Genomic DNA, 24,842 nt, shown 5'->3' with positions numbered 1-24,842 from the left:
CCCCACAACTATTTTTCTGAGGAATAAATGTATCCGAGGACATTCTTCCTATGGGTCTCAGTTGTGTTTTATTACAATCTTAACCTGATTACAAGTTTGTCATTATTTTCCGACCTATACATAAACCCAAGTTTATGCACACGTTGGAGTTATGACTTGGTGGTATTTAAGGCATCGATAATTATTGAATTAAATAACTCAACCTTAGTTCAATTTTGGCATGTCAAACCTGCCGAAATATAATGGGGCAAAAGCATACAGCATTTACTGTATAATGCAGATTTTGGGGTGTTAAACACCAAATCCACCTGTTATTCCGCGCCAGCTCATAATAGGTGTTATTTATTGCACCAAATAAATAACATACCCCATGGTATGGATATTTATCAGGTGCAGTAAATAGCACTTGAACTGGTAATCAGACCATTGCCTGATAAACTTCAGACAGACCAGGAAAAATGGGGCTTTTATTGGCATAAACATATCAGAGTAGAACCTGCAAGGGGAGGGGTGTGGCACAGCGGCCAGACCGGTTTAATCCAGAGCACGAGACTCACGGTTCGAGCGCCGGCGGCAGCCCAGCTCTCCATCATGTGACTCTGTGCAATAGCTCACACAGTCTCCTCAATGGCCTCCCAGCGCCTGGATACCCTTAGGGGTAATAAGTCACACTTTACAAATGTGGAATTGTATTTTATTCTAATTTTACAGGGGCACTCAACAGTGAGGTTTAGTTAGGAAAGCAGTGAAATGGGTTGGAAGCCTCACAGACAAGCAAAAAGCCATCCTTCTGGCAGTGGTGGAGTTAAAGGACAATCCTGCCAGGGTAAATAGACCACTACTGAAGCACAAGCAGAAGGTATCTGCAATTATATACTCAAAGGCTATTGAGGACTCATGGAGGAAGAGACTCTGGAAACACTTTTATCAGTATAGTTGTAAAAAGGATTTTAGTCTCTGTTTTAACAAAAGAGTAGTAACATGCAATCCTGTGAACTGGAGTTGCTCAGTAATTCTTGCAGAAGAGTCATTTCTTACAGAAGATTCTCTGTTCATGGTGAAGGCAATTCCACTGTGAGAGATTCCTTTATAAAATGACACTTATGAAATAAATGATAGTACCACAGCTTTTAGTAGGATTTTTTGTTAACTGCTATATTACATACTATCTGGTACTAAAAGCTGGAACTGACCTCAGGACCAGTTCTTGGAAGTCGGCTTTGCCTGAACATAAATCATCCAGAAATAGAACTTTAAACCATAAACAGTTACTTTCTGGTAGTAGTTGTTTTTGCAACAATAGATGTTTAACCCAGAAGCGATTATATTTAGCTGGAATTGTAGTAAGGAAATGTTACAATATTTCTGATTAACGTGCAGACCACTTGCAACCTAACGGTTAGAAATCTGCCTGTTTTTTTAGATCTTGCACTACAGACAGCTTCAGTTGTCTGTTGTAGAGGATCTGATGTGAACAATGCAATACATTGAGCATGATTTGAGTAAGCCTCTTACTCATGATTGATGGCTTTTTTTGTCTCTCTCACTTCTTTGCTCCAAGTTGATGGTTTTCCTCCCAGTTCTTGTGTTTGTCTCACCTTGGAGAATCTAAGTCTCCTCGCATTTTTATTGAACGCCATACAGTTTTCCTACACTAACGGTGGACCTTTGCAGTGCTTACTTACAAGTGACTGTTTCCTCTCCCTATCTGTCTTGCTCTCTCTCTCACTCTCTGCTCCGCCACACCCCAACCATCCTCTCTTTATTCCCTTCTCCCACATCCCACCCAATAGCTGCTTGCTTACGTAACATCTCATGCTTTAATTGCCACCAGAAACTCTATCAGTAGGTAACTATATCTAATTGTTCTTTTACCATTTAAAGATGGCTGTCCACAACAGCCATCTTTGAATGAAGTTTCTTAAAATATATCTGAATACATTCAAAGATGACCAACATGGCCATCCTTGAATAGCTTTTCGTATACTTTGAGATATTCTTATCAAAGATGGCCTCTTCTAGTACACTAGAATCTGTAGTAACCATCTAGTAGATAAAAAAAGAAATACAAATAGTGGCAAACGCTGGCGGTTTCACATACAAAACCTATTGGGTTGCCAGTGTTTGTTTCTTGATTCTTCTTCAACTTAGTGGGGTACAACGATTAAGATGTGATGCTGAATGCCACCAAAGTGTAAACTGCGTTTGAGTCAGCCCACATGGACAATTTCCTGGTCCCACTTGCCATATTAGGGCTGATATGTGTCTACATTCCTAGTGATGGTTTACACTGACAGCAATTCTTCATCGCTCTACAAATCAAAATCCGTGAGGCTCCTGTTTTCCTCTAATGTTCAGTGCAATACAGAAACGAATTCACAAGCCTTCCCTGGGTCTTGAAAGGCATGTGTCTGTAGATTATGACTAAGGCTCCCAGTTTTCCGTTTTCACTGATTGTTACAGATACATACAGTGTGTTTCCTATCTGTTTTCATTTTTAAAGGGCAGAAAAATAATGAAAATTGTGCTTTTTGTGATAGACTTTCCATGCTGTCTTTTATTAATTTCAGACAAAAACTATGCAGATAGACAGACAGGGAGTTAATCAACAAAATCAGATTTCCCTAAATACCGGCATATGTTAACGTTATTTGTGGTATGAAGCTAATATGTATCTATGGGTGTAGTGTTATGTTATATGTGGCTGCTTAATTTGCGAAAATGCAACAGGCTTTTACGTATGAGTGCATGTCTAAGAGTTAAGTAAATGTAGAAATATACCATTTTACGACTACATTTATTCTAAAAACATAAAATAAATACGGATAAATACCAATAAGAAGGCCAAAAAAGAAATAGGGATAAATACAGATGGAAATGTTAAAAAAAATAAATACCATAAAACCGGGAGCCCTAATTATGCCCACTCTGATGCCTGATGATATTTCCTTTTCTCTTTATTTCCATACAGGTATGGCCCTGATACATGGCAGTACAAACTGGAGTGCACAAACATTAACAGAACCTGGTGTGATCTTACAAATGAGACCTATGACTATGAGGAACAATACTACGCAAGAGTTATGGTCGATTTCAATGAGGGCAACTGCTCAAAGTGGTCACGTACAGACCGATTTAGTCCTACTGCGAACAGTAAGTCAGATTTTCTTACAGATAGATGTTTATGACTTCATATATTTGCAGAAGAGCATGCTCCATTTATTAATTGAATATTTGAATACATATCATTCATTTAGCCCATGAAAAGTCATGTTTTGTATGCAAAAATCTGTGTATATTATATATTGATCAACATATTTTAGAAAGTCAGTCAGAATCTGCTGTATATGTTCTCAATGATTCCAATAATGTCAAGGAACAGTAGTGGACCGACCTCTGGCGTTGGGGAGATGAAAGCTAGTTCTGGCTACTAAAAATCCACTGTGGAGCAGCACCAGGGTGTCTTTCATGCCTTATCAATTTCCCTGAGCCTATCGGAGCTGCTTGCAGCTCTGAACTGTTGCTTCTCTGCCCCAGTCCTAGGGAGCTACAAAATTAGCTGAGAACTGGACAGGTCACAAGTTGCTTGAAGCCAAGCTGAGGTACTCTTTGATGCTGCCCACATCAGAACCAACTAGGCCATTTGTCCTTTTTTATTTATTGCTTACATAGGTCTTGCACCTCTCACTGGGGGCCTCTGGGGACTTACAATTGGCAGACCCCAGGGCAGTGGAGCACTACACCTGAGGGCGGGAAGAAGGGGACTATTGTGGCTATTGTTTGTTAGTGGTGCTACTGCTTTACAGTCGGGCCAGTGTAATGTTGGTCAATATGGATGCTGAGTTGCAGTGATGCTTAACAAAGGTGGTCAGTTTTGATGTTTACTGGTTTATAATCAGTGGCGGCTGGTAGGGGATCGTGGCGGGGATGGAAAAAGTTTTTTAAAGAACTTACCTGTGGGTTGGCAGCCTCCGCCTCTCCTCGGTCTTCACTGTATCCTACCTCCCAGAAGCACCCAGGCTCCCAAACTCCCCAAGCCAAACACAACGCTGCCTTACAGTCATGTTGTGATTGGTCTGAGTACTGTGGTGCGGCTCTCAGACAGGGACTAGGAGGCTGTGCATGTTCTCCACCCAGGCTGTATAACATAGCTGGCGGAGAACATGCAAAGTGTGCATGAAGGTTTGGCCGGCCCAAGACGGTCGTCCAAACAGTCATGCGCACTTAAGATAAAGCAGCCACTCCTTCTCCCTCTGGGTCACGGAAACCCAGCCCCGTCCCACCCCAACATGGAGCTTGGAGCCAGACTAAAAATAAGTTCAGTTATAATCATTTTTTTTTCCTTTGCCCTGTTCTTAGAGCAGTGGGGCGATGCTCCGCATAGAGGAGGAGCCGCCACTGTTTATAATACAAGTTTATGTGGATACTGCAAGGCAGTAGGGTTTTGAAGGGGGGTCTAGTAGTAATGGCATAGCAATGGTGCTCTACAAAGGGGGTCCGTTTGCGTACTGCATGCTAATCTTGCTTTGCAATGAGTGGTGCAGTATGTACTGCCTGACAATTGTGCTTTGCACGGTGATCACTGCGAATGCTGCATATCAATGGTTTCCCACAGCAGGAGATGCTGGATGCTAATGAGTGTTATTATTGTGTGGGGAACGTGGAAACTGGCATGGGAATGTGAGCTTTACATACTAGGGTGCGATGTGGATGCAGACATGTCAAAGGTTTTTACATACTGAGTCAATGGGAACACTGTCTTTAGTGCAGCACTTGGAACTTAATGGTCTCTCTGTCTGAGGCCCAAGTCTTCTAAATCAAGAATTTAAGTGTACTAGGTAACCTGAACTAGTCCTAATTTCCTGAACAGCAGATGTCACGCGCTAAGCAGCTAAATGGTGCAAAGAGAGGGCTTGGCTAACCTTGACGAACTAACATAATCTCCCTGTGTGTGAAATGTACTTGTGTAATCTCCACTTAATGTATACAATCTTGTAAATCGTCTCCCGACCCCTCATGTAATATACAGCGCTCGGTTAGTTCACGCAGGTGAAATACCAGTACATACGTTAAACTCAGCATGTTATTAAATCACTCCATTATGTCACTAGTTGTCAAAGGGGTGTGAACACCTGGCCTACTCATAATCCTTAGCATACCATTTAGAACACATGTATGATTAAAATCCAGATTGTAAAAGAAAAACAATAGTGATAATCACCAAGTTAAGGTGATCTATGCACTATAGGTTTCCCAGTGCATTGCTCATAACCTCACATATCGTAGACAATATCACAAATGACAAGATCTATGATATCACTGTTGACATCACATATCACATCACAAATTACAAAATCAAGTACATTACTAAGGCCACTATGGAATCAGAGCTATAAGTGCAGGACCTGACACATCAAGTGATCTGCTCCACATATCCCAAAAGAATAAGTCATGTGAGGAGGACAACAGATGAGTTGGTGATGGTCAGATTTAATCGCAACTACTCAGAATCAAGTGTTACTTGTCACAGTCTTGTTCTCCCTCCTAGGAGCTGCTCTACTGGCATAGATTCTTGAGTATGGGATCGTTTTTGGGTGGTGTTTTTCACTTTACTACTGTTTGAATTGTTGCACAAATACTTTACACATTTCCTTTAAGTTAAGCCTGACTGCTCTGCACCACATTACCAGAGAGTTGAGCACAGGTTAATTTAGGGATGGCTTGTGCCTCACCCTGATAAGAATTGTGGTTGCTGCTTGACCAGTGCTCACACCCTAGTCAAACAACGCCCCAATTTCTTACAGTAAAAAGTAAAGGTTATAAGTGACTGTTTGCCACAACACTTGTTAAACAACAGTAAAAATACAAAAAAACAAATCAGAAAATCCCCCAAAAATAACAAAAACTGAAAAAGAACGGTTCTTATGAGATTCATTGACAAAAATCAAACAAAAAGCTTGTCTAAATTAATTCTTAGGCCTTTTGTTCTTCCTCACTCCCTTTCCTCTGTAATATCAGCACTAGAAGAGAGATCAGTCACTGCAGATGTGTAAGGTAAGAAGTTTGTACGCAAGTACATGTTCATGAAACATATTACTCCTTGCATTTGTGGACTTTCTTCCCACATCAATTTTACCACTGCTTATCAACACATTATTGTGCATCTGGACTTATTTTTATCTCTGATGCCACTGGGGACCACAGTGAAGACCATCTTGAAAAATTAAGTACTTATGTGTTTGCCATACTTCACATATTTTCTAGAAGTTGGTTGTTTTCTTTCTAAGCCTTAAATTCATACTATATGCCTTTTGTTTTTTCTAGCTAAAATTGATCCTCCCATTGTCAGATTATCTTCTGGTGATAGATTCATTTCTATAAACCTGTCTTCACCAGAAAAGTGGAAGAGAAACCCGAAAGACAAATCTTTGTATCAAATCTTCCCTCTTGTGGAATTTAAAGTCTCCATACTGAACACCAAAACAAAAAGTGAGGTAAGTTCATTTGTTGCCAAAAGTATGTACACTTCTCGCCATTATTTGATCTCATCATAAACACCTTAGGTTGTCTTAACAAGAGGTTTGCCACCAGAGATGGACTGCACAATTATGCTTTGGACAGAAATGAACAATAATGTCTGCCATGTGGCTGTTGACCAGAATGTTAACATGTGTGTATATTATCATTCCAAACTGACTTAGAAGAGCTGTGCCAACAGTGAGCTTCTTTCTGAGCTGCAGTATTATATGAAATGCACGCTACAGTCTCCAATGTATCATTTGAGATATGCAGGCTTACCTTCAAAAGAGAGTGGTAAGCAGATGTTGCCCATCTCATGTCATCCCAATTGTTTCGACACACACATACATTCATGTGTAATGTCTCCTTGAACAGTATATAGTAATGTACACTTGCTTAATATTGGTTTGGGTTTGTATTTGTTGAGTCTTCACATAAACTGCTACTAATAGAGTACCTTATTCTGTGCATGTTTCATTACAAAAGTATTTCTTTCACAATTATAAAAGGTATATCACTTACTATTACAGTAACAGTACCAACAATATGGTCTGATGTTCTTTTTAGGCAAGGCTGCAGAAGAATCTAACTTGGCGAGGTCAGTCATCTGTGGGCCTTTAAATGGGATAACACTTAACAAGGAGACTGTAACCTTTAAACCAAATAGGTGATCCTTCTTGCTCCCAGGCTAGTGATAGACAGTGCAGTGAACTACCACATTGCTACTGATTAGATGCAGAGTTTTATTGTAATACCAAAGGGGATGATGGACAGAGCGTTCAAGCTAATCAAACACTTAACCCCAGTCAACTGATCTGGGTTTAATCCATCACCATTCTTTAGCTCTCCACCACCCAAGTTCAGACATGGGCATATGCAAATCAGTGTGACCCTGTGCCTCATGGGAACAGTCCAGCCCGAACTGCCAAGCCATGCCTTCCCTGGACCGGAAACATGCATCCTGGGACCGGTTTCGGGTTCATAACCCTCATCAGCCACTGCCAAGCCATGTCTTCCCTGGACCGGATCATGCATCCTGGGACCGGTTTCGGGTTCATAACCCTCATCAGCCACTGCCAAGCCATGTCTTCCCTGGACTGGAAACAAGCATCCTGGGACCGGTTTCGTGTTCATAACCCTCATCAATCAGGCTATCTTGAATACAGTGGCAGAGTGAGCAAGGGACTCACATCTGGGCATACCCTGCCAACTTAGGGCGAACAAAGCGATACCAAAGGGGATGATGGACGGAGCGTTCAAGCAAAGCAAACACTCACCCCCAGTCAACTTATCTGGGTTTAATCCATCACCATTCTTTAGCTCACTCCACTACCCCAGTTCAGACATTGCCATATGCAAATCAGTCTCACCCTGTGCCTCATGGGAACAGTCCAACCCGAACTGCCAAGCCATGTCTTCCCTGGACCGAAACATGCATCCTGGGACCGGTTTCGGGTTCATAACCCTCAGCAGCCAGGCTATCTTGAATCCAATGGCAGAGTGAGCAAGGGACCCACCTCTGGGCATGCCCTGCCAACTTAGGACGAACAAAGCGATACCAAAGGGGATGATGGAGCGTTCACGCAAATTATTGTAAGGCATTTGACTGCTGTAGTTAATATTGATAGATTAAATATAAAATATTTACAACAATAAGGAAACCTTAAATTATTTGTTGCTCTGGTTAAGGGGTCCTTCAGTAGAAATTAGTTAGTATGAGACATCTTATCATTTTGAAAAGGCTAATGCAAGAAGTTGCCCAGATAACAAAGTTTTTCCTAAAATGGTTTTCAGATTAACAGTTGAAAAAAATAATAGGCATTAGAAGGAAAAACATTCTGGAGACCGAGACACTAAAATAAGATAGTTTAAGAGAGCTGTTGTTTTGTCGCGTCAGATGCCAGACGCCTGAAAACGCAGCCATAAGCTGTGCTTGTGCCCGCCCACAGCCATTATGCTATACTTTGTTGCAGTGTGGTGCTTCTGACTCCTGGTGACTGATTATCAATTGCAGATTGTAGATTGCCACCTGGTGCCCACTGTACGCAGATATTTACGGGCCCCCATGGGTCCTGCGTTCCTCACAAGTGTAACTTTGCTTTGATTGCTTCCATATTATTTTTTACAGTAAAACGCTGTTTGCTGACTCTGCCCTCTGCTGACTCTGCTCAGGATAGTTAAACTCTGACAGGAAAACGGCCATAGGTTTCACCTGCTGACTAATTAATGTATGCCTAAAAGGAAGGCACAATGTACATATCATACACAATGGGCCTGAAATTAGTTTTTATAGAAACAGGGGCCCAATGCCAGGTCCAAGAGTCAAACCCAGAACTCAAGTGGATTTAAGTGAATTAAAGTTACAATATTAGTGGTGGACGGTAGTAGGGATAAAAAGAGAATAACTTACCCCCTATACTGTCTATGGTCTGAACTCTAGTGCCATTAGAAGGTTTTTCAGACTTGAACCCATTTTTGAATTGGGGATCGCTCAACTTTGACACCGTGTCCCCTATACCAATCAATCAATCAATCAGGGAATTGTACGCGCTCTACTCACCTGTGAGGGTCTCAAGACGCTGAGGTGTGGGGGAGTCCGCTGATCTGTTTAGCCGAAGAGCCGGGTCTTGAGGATCTTTCTGAATGTGTTCAGGGAAGGGGCGCGTCTGATGTCTGCCGTTAGCTCATTCCAGGTCTTGGATGCAATGTGAGAGAAGGATCTTCCTCCTGTTCTGGCTCTGTGGATGCGCGGGGTTTCGGCCACTGCGAGGTCGGAAGATCGGAGGTTTCTTTTGGGTACATGGAAGTTGATTCTGTCGTTGAGGTATTTGGGTCCGTTGTTGTGTGGGTATTTCTAGGCTGAGTGAGGGTTTTGAAAGTGACTCTTTTCTCCACGGGGAGCCAGTGAAGACTCGTAGGTGATGGCTGATGTGTTCATGTTGTGGGATGCGGAGGACGAGTCCGGCGGTGGTGTTCTGTATTGTCTGGAGTTTGTGGAGTAGGGACTTATTGATGCCGCCGTATAGTGTGTTGCCATAGTCCAGTCTGCTGGTGATGAGTGCGTGGGTGAATGTCTTCCTTGACTCAGGGGATCCTCTTGAAGGCCTTGCGGAGGATGCAGAGTGTGTTGAAGCAGCTGGAGGTGAAGGCGTTGACCTGTCGGTTCATGGTGAGTGATGAGTCGAGTACGATGCCGAGGTTCTTGGCGTGGTCTGAGGGGGTAGGTGGGATTCTGAGCACAGTCGGCCACCAGGTGCTGTCCCATGCAAAAGGGGTGGTACTGAGGAAGAGGACATCTGTCTTCCCTGCGTTGAGCTTCAGGCAGCTGTTGGTCATGCAGATTGCGACATCTTGCATTCCTTTCTGATAGTTGAGTTTGGCAGTGGTGGGGTCTTTGGTGAGGTAGAGGATGAGCTGGGTGTCGTCGGCGTAGGATACGATGTTGAGGCTGTGTTGTCGGACGATGGCTGCGAGGGGGGCATGTAGATGTTGAAGAGGGTGGGGCTCAGTGATGAACCCTGTAGGACTCCTTAGGTGATTTTTGTGGGGTTGGAGAGGAAGGGTGGGAGTCGGATCCTTTGGCTTCTTCCGGTGAGGAATGATTGGATCCAGTCCAGGGCTGTTCCTTGTATGCCAGTGTTGTGTGGTCTGGTGACTAGTGTGCGCTGGGAGACTGCTGATAGGTCGAGTAGGATGAGGGCTAAGGTGTGGCCTTGGTCCAGGAGGGTGCAGATGTAAGTCTATGGCAGCGAGTAGGGCGGTCTCTGTTCTGTGGTTACTTCAGACTCCGGATTGGGACAGGTCGAGGACGGCATTCTCTTCAAAGAATCGTGTCAGTTTCCTGTTGACTGTTTTCTCTGCAACTTTGGCTGTGAATGGGAGGAGCAAGATGGCTCAAATTGTTCTTAAGGTCGGGGGGGTCAGCTGTGGGCTTCTTGAGCATGGGTCTGACTTCTGCACGCTTCCAGTCATCTGGAAAGGGGCCTGTTTTGAAGGTGATCTTGATGGTGCGTTGTAGTTCGGGTGCTATGGCGCCGCAGCCCTGTGGTAGATGTGAGGGGGGCAGGGGTTGGTGGGGGCCCCCAAGTGGATGCTTTTCATGGTCGAGGTGGTGTCTTCGACCATGATCGGTGTCCAGTTGGGGATGGTGGGCTGCCTGGTGTTTCTGGTCTTGAGGTGGAAATAGGTTCCAAGCTTGTCGCAGAGGTGTAGGGATGGGGTGATGTCTTTGGCTTTGCTGAGTGGGTTGGTGAATTTTGAATGACACTGAAAAGTTCCTTGGAGTTGGCCAGTATTTTGTTGTGGATTAAGTTCCTCTTGGTGGCTCTGATTTGGTTGTGGTTGCCGTCATGGCGTCCTTGAAGGTAGTGTGGTTTTCGGTTGTCTTGGTGTTTCTTAAGTTCTTCCCCAGGCATCTGCAGGTGCGTCTGGCTTCTTGGAGAACCGTGGTGAATCAGGCGGCTTTCCAGGGGTGTTGTCTGTCGAGGCTGTGTAGAGGGGTGAGCTTGTCTGCGCAGTTAGGGATCCAGGTGTAGAGTTCTCTGGCTGCATCGTTTGCGTCGGGTGCCAAGGTATGGTTGTCTCGGGTGAGGGTGGAGTTAAGTTGCTCGTCGGTAACCTTGCTCCAGTTCCTTCGTGGTGGGCGTGGGGCTGGTTTGGGTGCCTTGGGTTTGTTGATGTCAAATTGTATACAGTGGTGGTCGGTCCATGGCGGCTACGTTGTGTGGCTGAATTGGACGCTGTGTCCTGCCGCGATGATGGGGTCAAGGGTTTGTCCTACTCTGTGGGTCGGTGTGTTTAAGTCCGATGCTGGAAAGGTTGCCACAAAGGATAGTGGAGTTAGAGTCACTGGGGTTGTTGAGGTGGAAGTTCAGGTCTCCAATAAGTATGTAGTTTGTTGAGGCGATGGTGTGGGGTGCGAGGAAGTCGGTGATGGTGGTGGCGAAGTGTGTTCGGGGGGGCTGTAGATGAGGGTTCCCCGAAGGGTGGCTTTGGGGGTGGTCTTGATCTTGAAGTGCAGGTTTTCGGCAGAGGGGAAGGTTTCGCTGTAGGTGGTGAGACGGAGGGTGCTCTTGTGGGTGATGGCGAGGCCCCTCCTGGGTGGTTGGAGTGGTCTTTCTTCTGGATCTTGTATCTGTCTGGGATGGCGGAGCTGATGTCGGGGGAGGAGGATGCGTTGGTCCACGACTCTGTGATTAAGGCGATGTCGGACGAGAGAGAGTCGAGTAGGTTCCAGATTTCTATGACATTTTTGTGTACGGAGCGTATGTTGAGGAGGTTACATTTTAGGGTGTCTCCGATGCTGGTGTCGGTGGTGTTGGAGGCCGGGTTAGCGGTGAGGGTCTGGCGGCAGTGGAGGCAGGAGAACTGGCCGTGGGTCGTGTTCAGCAAGGCCTGTTGGCATTCTTAAAGTCTTCAAAGGTTGAGTACGAGGAGGGTGGTGGTGTCATAGCGATGGGTAGTGGGAGGTCCAGGGTTCCTGGCGCTGGCCGCGAATGGGCAGATGCAGGCTTGCCTTTGGTATGCCAGCGGCGTGACCTTGCAACGGCTGCCATTAAGTAGGGGAGGTGGGAGGAAGGAGAGGCTGGGAGGCGGGAGCGGGGGAATTCTGGGGGGGGATTCTGGGGGGGAGGGGTTGTAGGGGCAGCAACGGCAAAAGGAACAGGCAGGCATGAGAAAATAAGAACAGTGGTGGAATTAGAGCAAGACACAGATGGGCACAATAACAGTGGCACAACAGGGACATTTTTTTAAAAAAAATACGGCTGAGAAAGGTTACGGTGGCTGCAGGCAGTCTCGTCCAAGTTGGAGTGGGCAGCAGGCGCAGGAGAGGGCAGCAGCCTTGAACCTCCCAAGAAGTAGGTCGGGGTCTGGAGGCAAGAGACGGCCCAGCGGAGCTGCGGGGAGAGAGTGGACCAAGACCGAGGGTCGGAGGTCTTTCACTTGAATAAATTCACGTTCTCTTGAAAAAGGTGTTGTTTTATAATCTCTTATCATCCCTTGGATGTCATGGGGAATGTAGGGAAAACCATGCTGACTGTGGTGGCCGGCTTGTCTTTGATTTCACCATTTTGCTTATATTCATTGTGGGGGGTTAGAAACCCAGAAACATTCTTTATATTCATAGTCTAAAGCACAGACATTTAGTAATATAATTACTTAATATTAAGCCACTGCATCCACATGATCGTACTGCCTTTGTATGGGTTGTAAATATATAACATTTTCAGGTTCAAAACACTTTCAGGCACAGGCATCAATATAGACTTTTGCGATTCCTTAATTACGATTATTAAGGAATCGTAATTAAGGAATTGCAAAAGCGTATGCATGTAGGAATCGCTATAAAATTAGTGATTACCAAACATTCCTTAATTGCGACTCGCAAATTGCGAGTTGCAATCAAGGAATGCCTTCCCATTCATTCCTATGGGCCTACAGGTCCATAGGAATGAATGGCAGATACCATGCGCAATTTGAGAGTACCAATACGTACTCGCAAATTGCCATGCAATTTCAAGGGTGTCAAAAGGACCCCCTGTTGCCCACCTGAAATTGATCTGTGCACGCATGTTGCACACACACATGCCCCGAGGGCATGTGTGTCTGTAACCTACAACTTTGGAAGATGCACTTTAGTGCATTTCTCAAAGTTTTAGCAAATTACCATAAGTACAAATTTATGGTAATTTGCACCCCATTAGCAAAATTGCAATTTGCGATTCCATCATGCATTGCATTTAAGAAATCGCAATTTGTAATTCCTTGAATGCAATTGCACTTTAAGAAATCTCAATAATTTGCGATTTGTTAAATTGAGAGAGGCTGACAGGTTGATGCATCGCAGAAGCCCTATTTGTGGTCGCAAACGGCCGATTTTTGCGAATCGTATCGATTGCGCTCGCAAAAATGGTTGATGCATGTGCCTGTTTATGATCTAAGGTGAGAGGAACTAGAAGCAATGAAGGGGACAGAAACAATGACTCAAGTCTCTGTCCCTCCTGAAATTCAAAGGACCACTCTGTCATAGCACGTACAGAGGTCCATGACTTAGAGCTTGTCAGCAGAGGACCTGTAGATGGGGAGGCAGAAAAGCATCAGCTGCTCTCTTACCCGCAAGTGTTGAGAAGATATGGAGGAGACAGAGATACAATAGCCTTGGGAAGCTCGGGATCCAACAGCAGAAGGGTAACAGATTCTGATTTCCTGCCCAACTGCCTGCTGCAGGAAGACAGAAAAGTTATGAATTTCCTGATGTAACATTGGGATTGGTACTGTCAATTGTTTGACAATGATTTCTTTATCTCGATTTGTATATTTTCCACTTCAACGTCAGGAGTCCTTCAGTTCAACTGGCCTTGAAATGCTGTTGGTCCTAGGTGTAGTTGATCAATCTTAGCTTTTATGGACAGCTATTACACTTCTGAAAAAATAAATAAGTCAGTCGGCCTAGTTTTGAAACTTGTTGGTACTCCCAATAAATCTAGGAACTGCTGTAGTGCAGGAAGCTAATGAATGAACTCTTCGGACACACTGGCGATTGAAAAGGTAAAGACATTTCAAGGGCATGTCCCCAGTGGAGTGGCAAGTGGGCAAAACTGGATGGTGTGGGAAGTAGAGCTTGATCTCTTCAAGGTTGACCTTTGTTTCCAGTTTCGATAAGAACATCTAGAAAACTGGGATACTGCAGGATTCAGGCTTTAATCCCCCCCTTCAGATGTCTAATGGTGTGAAAAAACTGGTGCGTTGTCTTTTGTCAACATTTTGAAGATTTTGTTTTCACCCTTTGAAACATTTGGCTTACAGGCAGTTTTCTGGTGGAGAGAGTTTCCAACATTGTAGCATTGTGAAGTTGGCCACCTTCACAAAACTCGCTGCATAGTGGATCATGGCGACAGTTTTGCACTGCACCTCTATTACTCAGGCAGGATTGGATGTTTTAAATATATCAGAGTTAGGATTCCCTATCTTTGGAATAGAGGTCATCAGAGAAGTACTTGCGAAGGACTGCACCAAGATAGGAAAGCACCTCGAAGGACTTCCATGGAGAAAATGCTCCCTTCTGAAGATGAATGAAGGTTTAAACCCTGTAGCCAAAGGAACCATCGCATTTACTTTCACTCCATTCACCTGCAACATTACAATCCCCTTCCTAGACCCTTGCCCAAAAAAGACAGTTGAATGTACACTTAGTACATTACCCCCTTTCTTTCCTGTTTCTTTGTTTTATTCCCCCAGCCTGTGAAAGAAACAAATACTGTTCCCCAACATCCATTCATACATTTTTATATCCTCTAGTAAATGTGTTGTAGTGTTATTTTTGTAGCAGTTACATTTATTTTACCAGATGCACTATGAAAACAACATAACTGTTGGCTGAAATATTTGAGTTTCGTTGAGGTTGTACATGGATCAATTACAGGCCAACCCTTCAGTTTGTTTTGTCACATCTTGTTCCCTCAGGCCATCGAGGGTTTAAATCTAGTTGTGTCAAGGGAGACATGCCAGCGTTGGTTTTATTGGTCAAGCAGGTCACAGCCTGTCAGCTTCAACCAAGGTACCATACTAATAGTGTTTTACTTGCAAGGACTTGGATTAGTTCCGTAGGGGTCACTGACATAATATTGATTACCAAAATATCCCCATACACAAATATCCCAAAACCCTATAACCATCCGTTAATGCTGCCTTCACTAAACCTAAAAACCACTCACTACCCCTTAATGCTACCAGTCCCTGAACCCTACCAAAACTATACTACCTCCTAATGCTTCCCTTCCCTGAATCCTAAACACTCCCACTAGCTCTCTGTGCCCTACCCTCCTTACTGTAAATGCTCCTCTCTACTTTAGCAGAAGGATGCTCCCTTGCCCCTGCTCCCAATACACTTACCTCTGCTGTATAAATCACAACATTTTTCGATTTCTTTTTTCAGCATACCACATTCATTACGTAATTTCTTTGCAGTCTACTTTTTTCCCCACAATATTTTTACTGCAAAGTTTTAGCCCTTTTAGCTTGCAGCAGATGTATATTAGTTAAGTGATGCTTTTGAGTTACATGTTGTTAATAATTTGTACTGGCTCTTGTAAATACAATGTTCATTTCCTTTGTAGTGGAATTTGTCTGGCAAAAATAGTTTCCTGAATGTAACTAAACTAGACCCAAATTCTACCTACTGTGTTACTGCGGAGAGCTATATTCCTGGACCCTACGGAACCAGCCAGCCATCAAAAACTGTGTGTGCAACAACACTGGCAGGTAAGCAGTCCGCACCAGAACTATACGACCTGAATTTTGCGTTATTTCAATAAATACCTTAGCAAAAAATACCTTCCCAAACCATACCTTAACAGAATTGCCTTAGCAAAGACATGCATTCACAAAGACACCGCTACAAAAAATCCTCAAGAACAATGTTTGAATGAATTAATTTTAGGACTCTTAAAATAAAATTTCTACAACAAATTCCTTTACAACATAACTATATTTATCATCTTTCTCTAAAGCATAATCTAACCCCAAACAAAGCACTACCAAAAATCTTAACTCAAAACGTAACACTAAAAATATCATTTACCTTAATCTTAACTGTGACCATAATCCTTGCTCTGACCATGACCCTTAGTCTAAACCATAACCACATTAATTTTACTAACCTTTAACATTTTATTTTGTTATATATGCACACCCTTTATCTATTGTTTTACCTAATCTCAAAATATATATTTCATTAATGAGTTGTATATGTCGTTGCATTAATCAAAATAATTTTCTTTATGACAACTTTTTTGGACGGGTTTGCTGTTGTATGTCCGGTGTAAAGGCATTTCTTTATTAAGGTTATTCTGTATTAAAGTAATTTCACACCTCCTACAGTCAAACACAAAATATTCATATTTCATTTTGTAGCCATTCTACATATTTTAGACAAAAAAGCAGAAACTTTCAAGCAGTGTTGTGACTGTTGAAATAAACATGTATGTAGTACTAGTACCAGTACATTTGCTAATGACAACATGAAGGGACAGATTTACTTGGAAAGGATGCACCGCAGCATCAAACGTAGCTGTGTTGTGTGAAAGTGTGGCAGCAGGACAGCGCCATATCTTCAAAGATATGACACCTGCTGCTGTCACCCTCTATGCTGGCATGCTTTAGGCTGCCAAGCACCACACACGCATGACTAGCATATGTTTTGTACTAGAAAGGGAACCTTCCAGTACAAAATGCTATACCTAGATATAGTTTAAAACTTTTCTAACATTTGAAGGTGTGGTGTATATTACAGCACAAAATTAGAAAAGTTTTCAGAATAGAAAACGTTTGTCAAACGTTACACCTGCCTTGAGGAGGAATACATTTAGAGTGCAAAGCCCTGCCTAGATTTTTAGCCAACAGAGCTTTGCATCACAAACCATGAGTAGTTGAATGCGAACGCCCATGTACCATCCATGGACACCCCTTGAGCCAAAGTTGTGCAAAATGCTACTTTGCGTTACTTTTGGGCTGTTTTACAGCACAAATGAAAATTTGTTGTCGAAAGTAAATCCCAAATAAAGATCTTACGCTGATTAGCATAACTATTTTCGCCACTGCATGGGTGCAAATCCTTCATAAATGTGGCCCAAAGGGTGTTAATTTCTGCCTACAAAATGTCTGTCGGACACCTCTTGATCAGACTGACATATAAAGTAAATTGCTTAAGAACATATATTTTTGAAAGGAGTACAAAAGAACTTAAGATTTTTCACACTCAGGTCTTCTCTGCCGGTGACAGAAAAACCTGGGGACAGAGGGATGGCCATTCTTTTGAAGCATAGATTTCCATTAGAGCTGTCTGAGATTATAAGAGATACAGCAGGAAGATATGTGGGGGTAACAGGCAAGGCTTATGCCACCCTTTTGACTACTGTGTTGATTTATGCCACCCCCTCTCCTCCCCCATAACTGTCAAGGGTGCTTCCTTGATCTCTCCAGAGACAATAATAGTGGCGGGGAATTTAATTTGGCATTGTTATGTGAGCAATGAAGATAGGGCATTGAAGAATGAACAGGTGGCAGGGGTTCTTCCAAAGTCAATCCATTGAAAGAGAGCGGGCTCCTGTGGGTTCGAAGATATCAAAATCACATATTTACCACGGTCCCGAAAGCAACAGAGCATAGGGATGCAGGCATCAAAATCAAAGAATATTGTGGACCGACAGGTTTCAACCTTGCTCTTGGAAAGAAATCCCCTGGCATGCTGACTTAAAAACATGCTGCTCAAGAACTGAGTGAACCTAGCACAGCTTTATGATACAGCAGAGAAATGAAGGTGGCTGTGTCTTAGGATTCCCTGTGGATAATAGTGAGAAGAAGAATCCTAGCCATTGTGTTCAAGCTAAAGTTCATACCAGCACTGATACAAGCAAAACATGAGACTGAACTGAAAGAATTGGAAATTAAACAGAAGAATCAGGCTTGACCCAAACCAGTGGTGGTCAAACATGAATTGAATATATCCTTGAAAAACAGGTACATGCATGCTGTGACAAGGGCGAATCAACTAAGACAAAAACAAAATGGTTAAAAAAAGTCTAGCATCCTGCATTGTGGCTATAGCAGGCAAATGTTATATTCCCACTTTAAAAGAGGAGAAGGGCATAGGGTTCTTAAGGAGGAGAGGATAAAAGAACGATCTAGGACTTTTACAGGCATTTGTAGTCTGAGAAACATCAAACTTTCTTAAGCTCAGTACCTATTATGAGATGTAACTCAATAAAATTCCTAATCACACGGGGAAGAAATTAGAGTTACTGGGAAGACAACATGGACAACAATTACGGCTTTAAAATCCCTGGCTGGATGAGTTTAGGTCTCAATGTTATAAAATGTTATATAACCTCAGGAATTATTTTTTCTACAGATGAGTCATTCTGATTAATATGGACATGCGGCTCATTTAATGTTTAGTGTTATAAGAGTGCTGCTATAAATTGAAGTTTTTTCCATCCCACCAAACTCATGGTTTCCCGGCCCCATTTAGAGGTGGGAGATCTGCAGGGTTTCTACCAACAGAACCTCAGCTGGCTCTGCCAATGGAAACCCTTAACACAGGAGACTGTCCACCACTGGGCCACCATGCCACAGTAAAAGTCACCTCTCACTATATAGGTCATTCAAAGTCACTGGAATTCCCTGCCCAGGGCTGTCTGCAAGTCAGGGTTATTAGGCTTTTGTATTACTGAAATAAAGTCTCACTTTGAAAGTCTGTTTTAATACAACTGAAATGTTTTCCAAGCAGGGTAAAAAACACCACATGGTGCTATTTGCCAAATTCTTTCACCCCTGCTTTCTACACCACACTGTTGGATGCAATGAAGGCATAGTACTTTTGGCAAGCAGGTGGGGTCTCTAATAATTTACAGGTTGCTCACCAAGTCTAAAGCACCCCACATAGTTATTTGTCTAGAGTGTTGCTCTGGGTATAGATGAGTTGCTCTCATACTTGATGAATCCCAAACAAGTGAAGTGATTGTAAGTTCCCTTCTGGACCAATGTTGGTTCTTCCTTTGTTCTGTATATTACCTTTGTTTGCTACAATATTATTTTAGAAATACACAGCACGTTATTTGTTATGTAGTTCTTTTTTTCGGGACTCATTCTCAACATTTCGTACAAGGTCGAACAACATGGTTCACTGTAATTATGTGATCAGTGAGCAATATCTCCTAATATTTTAGACCCAATTCAAAAGTACAGCTACTATTTTCCAATGTAGCATTTCTTATCATATAAACCAAGACTTGCCTTTTTGAAAACAGAGAGGAGGGTTCTTGCAGTGGGACAAGTCATGGAACCGACGTCCCAGCCTTACATAAACTTAGTTGACACTTATAATGTGGACCACCTAACTACAAAAAAAACAGGTATGGGGTCTGGTGCTAATCCCAGAGATCACTGATATAGCCCTGTGCTCATGTAGTGTGGGTAGGCTTTGACAGATATATAATTCACCATGCTAGGGCTTTCATTGTATACAGTTTGCTAATAATGGCGACTACTTTGTTTAGTTGTATATGTTTTCTAATTGCAGCACATTCGCTTCATCGTAGAGCACAATAGTTTTAATAAATATTGTAAACTTTCCTTGGTTCTTTATTTTGTTTATTATGGACATGCATGAGTAAGAAGTGAAAGGTGATGATCTGTTTTTACGGTACCCTTGGGGACTAGAGTATTGTGTTCTAGGTTGCCAAAATGACCCGCTACTCTGGAAAGCTTAGGAGTTCAGTTAAGGTTCTGTGAGCAAGCCACGAAATTGGGGCTGACAAGCACTGATGTGGCAGAGAGGCATAGTCCCTGCATTCTGAAATTCTAAACGACTTCCACCACAAGATCACCGACATTTACAGCAACTTCGACCCCCAACTCACTGACCTCAAGCACCTCTGCACTCAAACCGACGCCACTGATACCCCCAGCTCACCAACTGGAAGCAGCAATCAACCCACGACACTATCAGTATCATAAATGCTATCCACTCCTGAGTGGTCTAGGACCCTGCCTGCATAATATCTACAACCTAGGCAAGGAGGAAATCTGTAGCACCCTCAAAGAAATCCTCAGCACCTCCATTACATTCCCCGCCGTTCCCGACTCCTGGAAGCAAGCGAAGGTCAGGCACCTTTTGAAGAAACCCTCCATAACACAGATGCTCTTCCTGCCACCTTTCTCCTCAGTACCCAGAAAGATCATCTGCAGTGTCCCCTAGGGCTCCTCCCTTCGCCCCACCCTCTTCAACGCCTAGATGGCCCAATTTGCTGTCTTCGCCTGCATCCACGGAATCAGCATCATCTCATACGCTGATGACACACAGCTCATCCTATCCCTCACAGAAGACACTGACACCACCAGCGCTAACTTCCAAAACCCCATGTCCGAGATGTCTACCACCAATACCTTAATGGAATAAAGTAAGAGAAGATTTACAAGATGTGCAAGAAGATATAGAAAATATTGCAGGAGTAGGACGCCCTTATTTCATGCTTCCAGGGGAGTTGATAATAATGTGTTTCTGTGTCCAATGCATGTAATCATGTTAAACATGAAAGTACTCAAGGCAGCTGAATTATTCCTCACGTGAATACGGTGTAGGGAACAACCCCAAAGACATGGGCAGCTCTTCCACTAAGGCGGAGGGGCGACGCCCCACCGAGCAGATCAAAGAGGAAAAAATAAAATGAGAATAACTCATTGTTATTATCATTTTATTTTTCCCCTTGCTCAGCTGGGCAGGGACAGGACTGCACTGCTCACAGAGAAGGGGAGGAGTGTATTGCCCACTCCAAGTGCGCAGGAAACTTTGTCCGGCTGTCTCGGGCCGGTCAAACCGTTATGCGCACTTCGCATGTTTTCCACACAGGCTGCATTTCAGCCTGCATGGAGAACATGTCCAGCCTCCCATCCTGTGGCTGAGCACCAATCCACTATGCTCAGACCAATCACAACGTTGCATTGTGTTGTGATTGGCTATCAGGAGGCTGAGAGCCAGGTGCTTCCTGCCCTGGAAGCGACGAAGAGAGAGAGTAGGCGGCAGACAGCAGACAGGTAAGTGTTTCTTTTTCTTCATACCTCCCCCCAGTCCCCGTGACTGTCTTCTCTACTGCTGTTAAATACCAGCCACCACTGCCCAAAGAGGTCAATATAGGGATACGTTATTGGAAGATATTAATCTGGGGTACTATACACTGCAGATGCTCAATAATAAATGTTTGAAACAAAACTAAGTTAATAATTACAACCCAGTACAGTGGATGTAAGTGGTTGACATAACTTGACGTGATGTGTAGTATGTAAAGTGTGAACTTTAAAGAATATACACTAGATGGAAGGTTATACGCGGAACTGATGTTCCTTAGCATTTAATTGTACTCGGTGCAGTAGATAATGTAATACTAAAGGTTTGTCCTGTGTTTTCCCTTTCTTATCAGACAACACTGAAAGCCTGATGCTAATCCTTTTCGGTTATGTTCTGCCTGCTGTTGTTGCAGTCCTTCTCACGTCAGCTATAAGCTATGCTGCATACAAGTACATCCATGTTGATGAACCGAAAAGTCCTAAAAGTCTGGTAAGTTTTGTGGGATAATTCATCCTTTTTTTGTTTAATGAAGCAGCATTCGGGAATGAATATCAAGTGGGTGAAGGTTTGCAAACAGTTTTGTGAAAGCCAAGAATAAGACCCCATCAGGTGTGTAGCCAATTTCGACATGTTTTAGGAGTCAGAGCGCATGCACTAGGGCCTGGTTAACAGTGTCCCGGTGCACAGAGTAAAACAAACAGCTGCATGAGTCCAGAACAAATGAGAGTGAACATACAAAAGATAAGATAAGATTGTGTAGTCTTGAAGGGTAATGAAGTAAGCTTGCTTACTATTGGGGCTGGCACCCATGGCCAGACTGGGAACCAAAACCGGCCCTGGCAAACTGCTCGGCTGGCTTCCCCTCCAGTGGGAGGGGGTGCAGCCGAGCTTTTTTCTAGGGCAGGTTTAGGACGATTTTGTTACTGGGCCGTTATTCCTGGCCCCAGTAACAAAAACGTCCCCCCTGGGCCCCAAATCGGCCCCCAACCTGGCGGCCCACCGGGGAAATGCCAGGTGCCCGCTACGGCCACTCCATCCCTGCTGGCACCACAATCTCTCAAGCTTTTTGCAAGCTCTCTTCTGTTGGCCTAGTTTATCAGTGAACCAGGGCTCAGAGGACCTAGTCTGCACGTGAAACAACCTTTTCCTAGGAACTACAACATCTAAGGCTATGTTGGCCAATCTATTAATGGACTCGATCAACTCAGCAGTGTCAACCTTATTCAGGGGCGGCTCCTCCGCCGTGACAGAGGAGCTTCACCGCCAGCTAGCCTCAAAATTCGAAAAATAAAACAATAATAAAACATGTCTATTATCGTTTTATTTTTCTTCCATTGAATGAGGCTTGGGAGTGGGGCCATCGTGGGGTAAGGCAGGAGGGAGAGTGGTTAGCACTGTGATTCACTGCGCATGATGTTTTGGGCGACAAAAGCATCATGCGCAGTGAAGCTCTCTCCAACCCCACTTTCATTGCTGGGTTGAAGACAGCAGTCACAGGCTTCCAGTCTCCCTTGAAGCGCCAATCGGGGGCACTCAGGCCAATCCTGACTCTGCTCTCATCATGAGAGCAGCATCAGGATTGGTCACATGGGAGGCTGGAAGCCTATGCTGCAGGAGGAAGAAACAGAAGAGCAGTTTTTTGGCGGGTGCGATTCAGCGGGTACTTTTTTTTTTTAACGTTTTATTTTATTGCCTTCTTCATCTGTCGTACCAACCCCGCCCATCCACTTTGACGGCACACCAGTTCCTGCTGTTCAGGGGCTCAGAACTTAAGGCTAGATGTAGGTAAATTAGATTTACCGATTCTAAAATACTGAATTTTAACGATTCAGTATTTTAGAATCGGAAAATCTGATGTAGGTAATAATTCGGTATTTTTTACCGAATCGTTAAGATTCGGTATTTACCGATTCGGTAAATACCGAATCAGTATTTGCTATTGAATTCTATGGGCAATGAAGCCCATAGGATTAAATAGCAAATACCGATTCGGTATTTACCGAATCGGTAAAAATACCGAATTGCCAAGGGGGACAGGGTGTCACTTTGACACCCTGTTACACACCTGTTTCTGGCTTGTGTGGCTTGTGTGCCATGTGACACACATACATGCCCTTAGGGCATGTATGTGTGCCACATGGCACAGGTGTACATGCACAGAAGTGCATGTACACAGGAATTCGTTATTTACCATGCAGTTGTATTACATGGTAAATAACGAATTCTAAAGGCCCTGTAACACTGTTAGAAGTGCTACCTACATAGGAAAATACAGATTCGGTAATGTTACCGTTTTGGTAAAATTACTGTAGGATTTTCAATGCCCTACATACCAATGTCAAAATACCGGTCGGAAACGGCCGAAAATCTGTATTTTCGGCCGTTTCCGACCGGTATTTTGACACCTACATCGGGCCTTAAATGATTAAAGGATTAGTATTTAGAACTATCATAAATGACTCCTGCAACATTTTACAACAGGTTCGTGGCACCTATGATTGATTATTTTTTGGAGTCCTCTTATCTGCCCTACAATCAAGCAGCAATGTGAACAAGATCAAATAGTGATCATTCCATGGTAGGTGGAGTGTTTGGTTATGGAGAAATCTTAGAATTAGTGGAAAAAAATAAGATACAAAGTATGCACCTTGATATGGGTGGGACCTTGAATGAACTGTTTGAGACACAGAGAGGGACACAAATGGAGGAATTCTCTAAAACTGGTCTGAAAAGAGCTGTCCACATATAGGTTGAATGAGAACTGACAAAATCACTGAAAATAAAACAAATTAGCATTAAAATTGAGATCGGGTTGAGGAGGACTATATATTGTAATTCCGGTAAAGTAACAAGATGGAAAGCAACACTTTAAAACCATGCGACTCCACTGCATGAAAGTCATCTTGTTGCAGAGAGGGAATGGAGTAGAACCCTCTTCCTACCTTCCTTTCAAATTTAATTAACTCAAAACTGTTGGGCATGGCTAATGCGCTGGCAGTTTGGTCTGGACTGTTCCCATGGGGCACAGGGTCAAGACTGATTTGCATACGGCTGGGTCAAACTGGGGTGGCGTAGTGGGCAAAAGAACGATGGATTTAACCCAGATCTTTTGAGAGGAGGAGAATGTTTGCATTGTCAGCATTCCTTCCATCATTTGTTTGCTAATTCGCTGGCTATGCGGGAGGCCTCTTGAAGCCAAGTTTCATTTATAAAGAAAACAAATCCAAATCATAGTGAAAAATAAGGTCATATCCTTCTAAAAGAGTGTTTGGGTAAATCACATACATTAATAAGTCTGCAATGAGGCCAGAAAAGGGTCGTTGATGAAGTTGATATTGAATATGGATTTGGGTCGCAAGTTTGTGGCTTGGTACTACAGGTAAACGCGGGGAGGTGAATGTTGCCTTTAGGGACTCAATCTCAGAACTAGACATACCCGAGCATAACTTTCTGAGGGAGATTGGGCAGAATAACTGGGGCTGGTCACCGCACTGGCATCGAGCTGACAAATGCAGGTGGCCTTGCTTTTGGCGCAATAGAGGTGCATCTGCTGTGCAGACTCGCTCTACCCACTTTAAAATAGGTGGAGCCAATGCCTCTGCACATAATAGACCACCATAAGTCTAATGAATTGTCTAAGTGATTTTTGTCGTCACCCAACCCACCCCCAAGATGGCTATGGCACCAAGCAGAAAGCCCA

The 24,842-nt window shown here is 43.5% G+C and overlaps 1 protein-coding gene across 3 annotated transcripts in view; it reads left to right on the top strand.

Moving 5' to 3' along the window:
* LOC147708574 (interleukin-20 receptor subunit alpha-like) overlaps positions 1 to 24,842 on the top strand; it is a 176,895-nt gene that overhangs the window by 134,009 nt on the left and 18,044 nt on the right. For all 3 annotated transcript variants that reach the window (XR_015296647.1, XM_086927249.1, XM_086927248.1), the window contains exons 3-6: positions 2,972 to 3,153; positions 6,325 to 6,494; positions 15,636 to 15,780; positions 21,495 to 21,631. Coding sequence is in view for 2 of the 3 variants with exons in the window: in XM_086927249.1 (XP_086783375.1) it covers positions 2,972 to 3,153; positions 6,325 to 6,494; positions 15,636 to 15,780; positions 21,495 to 21,631 (634 nt within the window). In the remaining variant the exon portion in view is untranslated. The remainder of the gene's footprint in view (positions 1 to 2,971; positions 3,154 to 6,324; positions 6,495 to 15,635; positions 15,781 to 21,494; positions 21,632 to 24,842) is intronic.

This window comes from Lissotriton vulgaris, chromosome 6, assembly GCF_964263255.1.
Source record: "Lissotriton vulgaris chromosome 6, aLisVul1.2, whole genome shotgun sequence".
NCBI lineage: Eukaryota > Metazoa > Chordata > Amphibia > Caudata > Salamandridae > Lissotriton > Lissotriton vulgaris.
The sequence above is the reverse complement of the archived record's forward strand: the minus strand, read 5'-3'. Positions and strand labels throughout refer to the sequence as shown.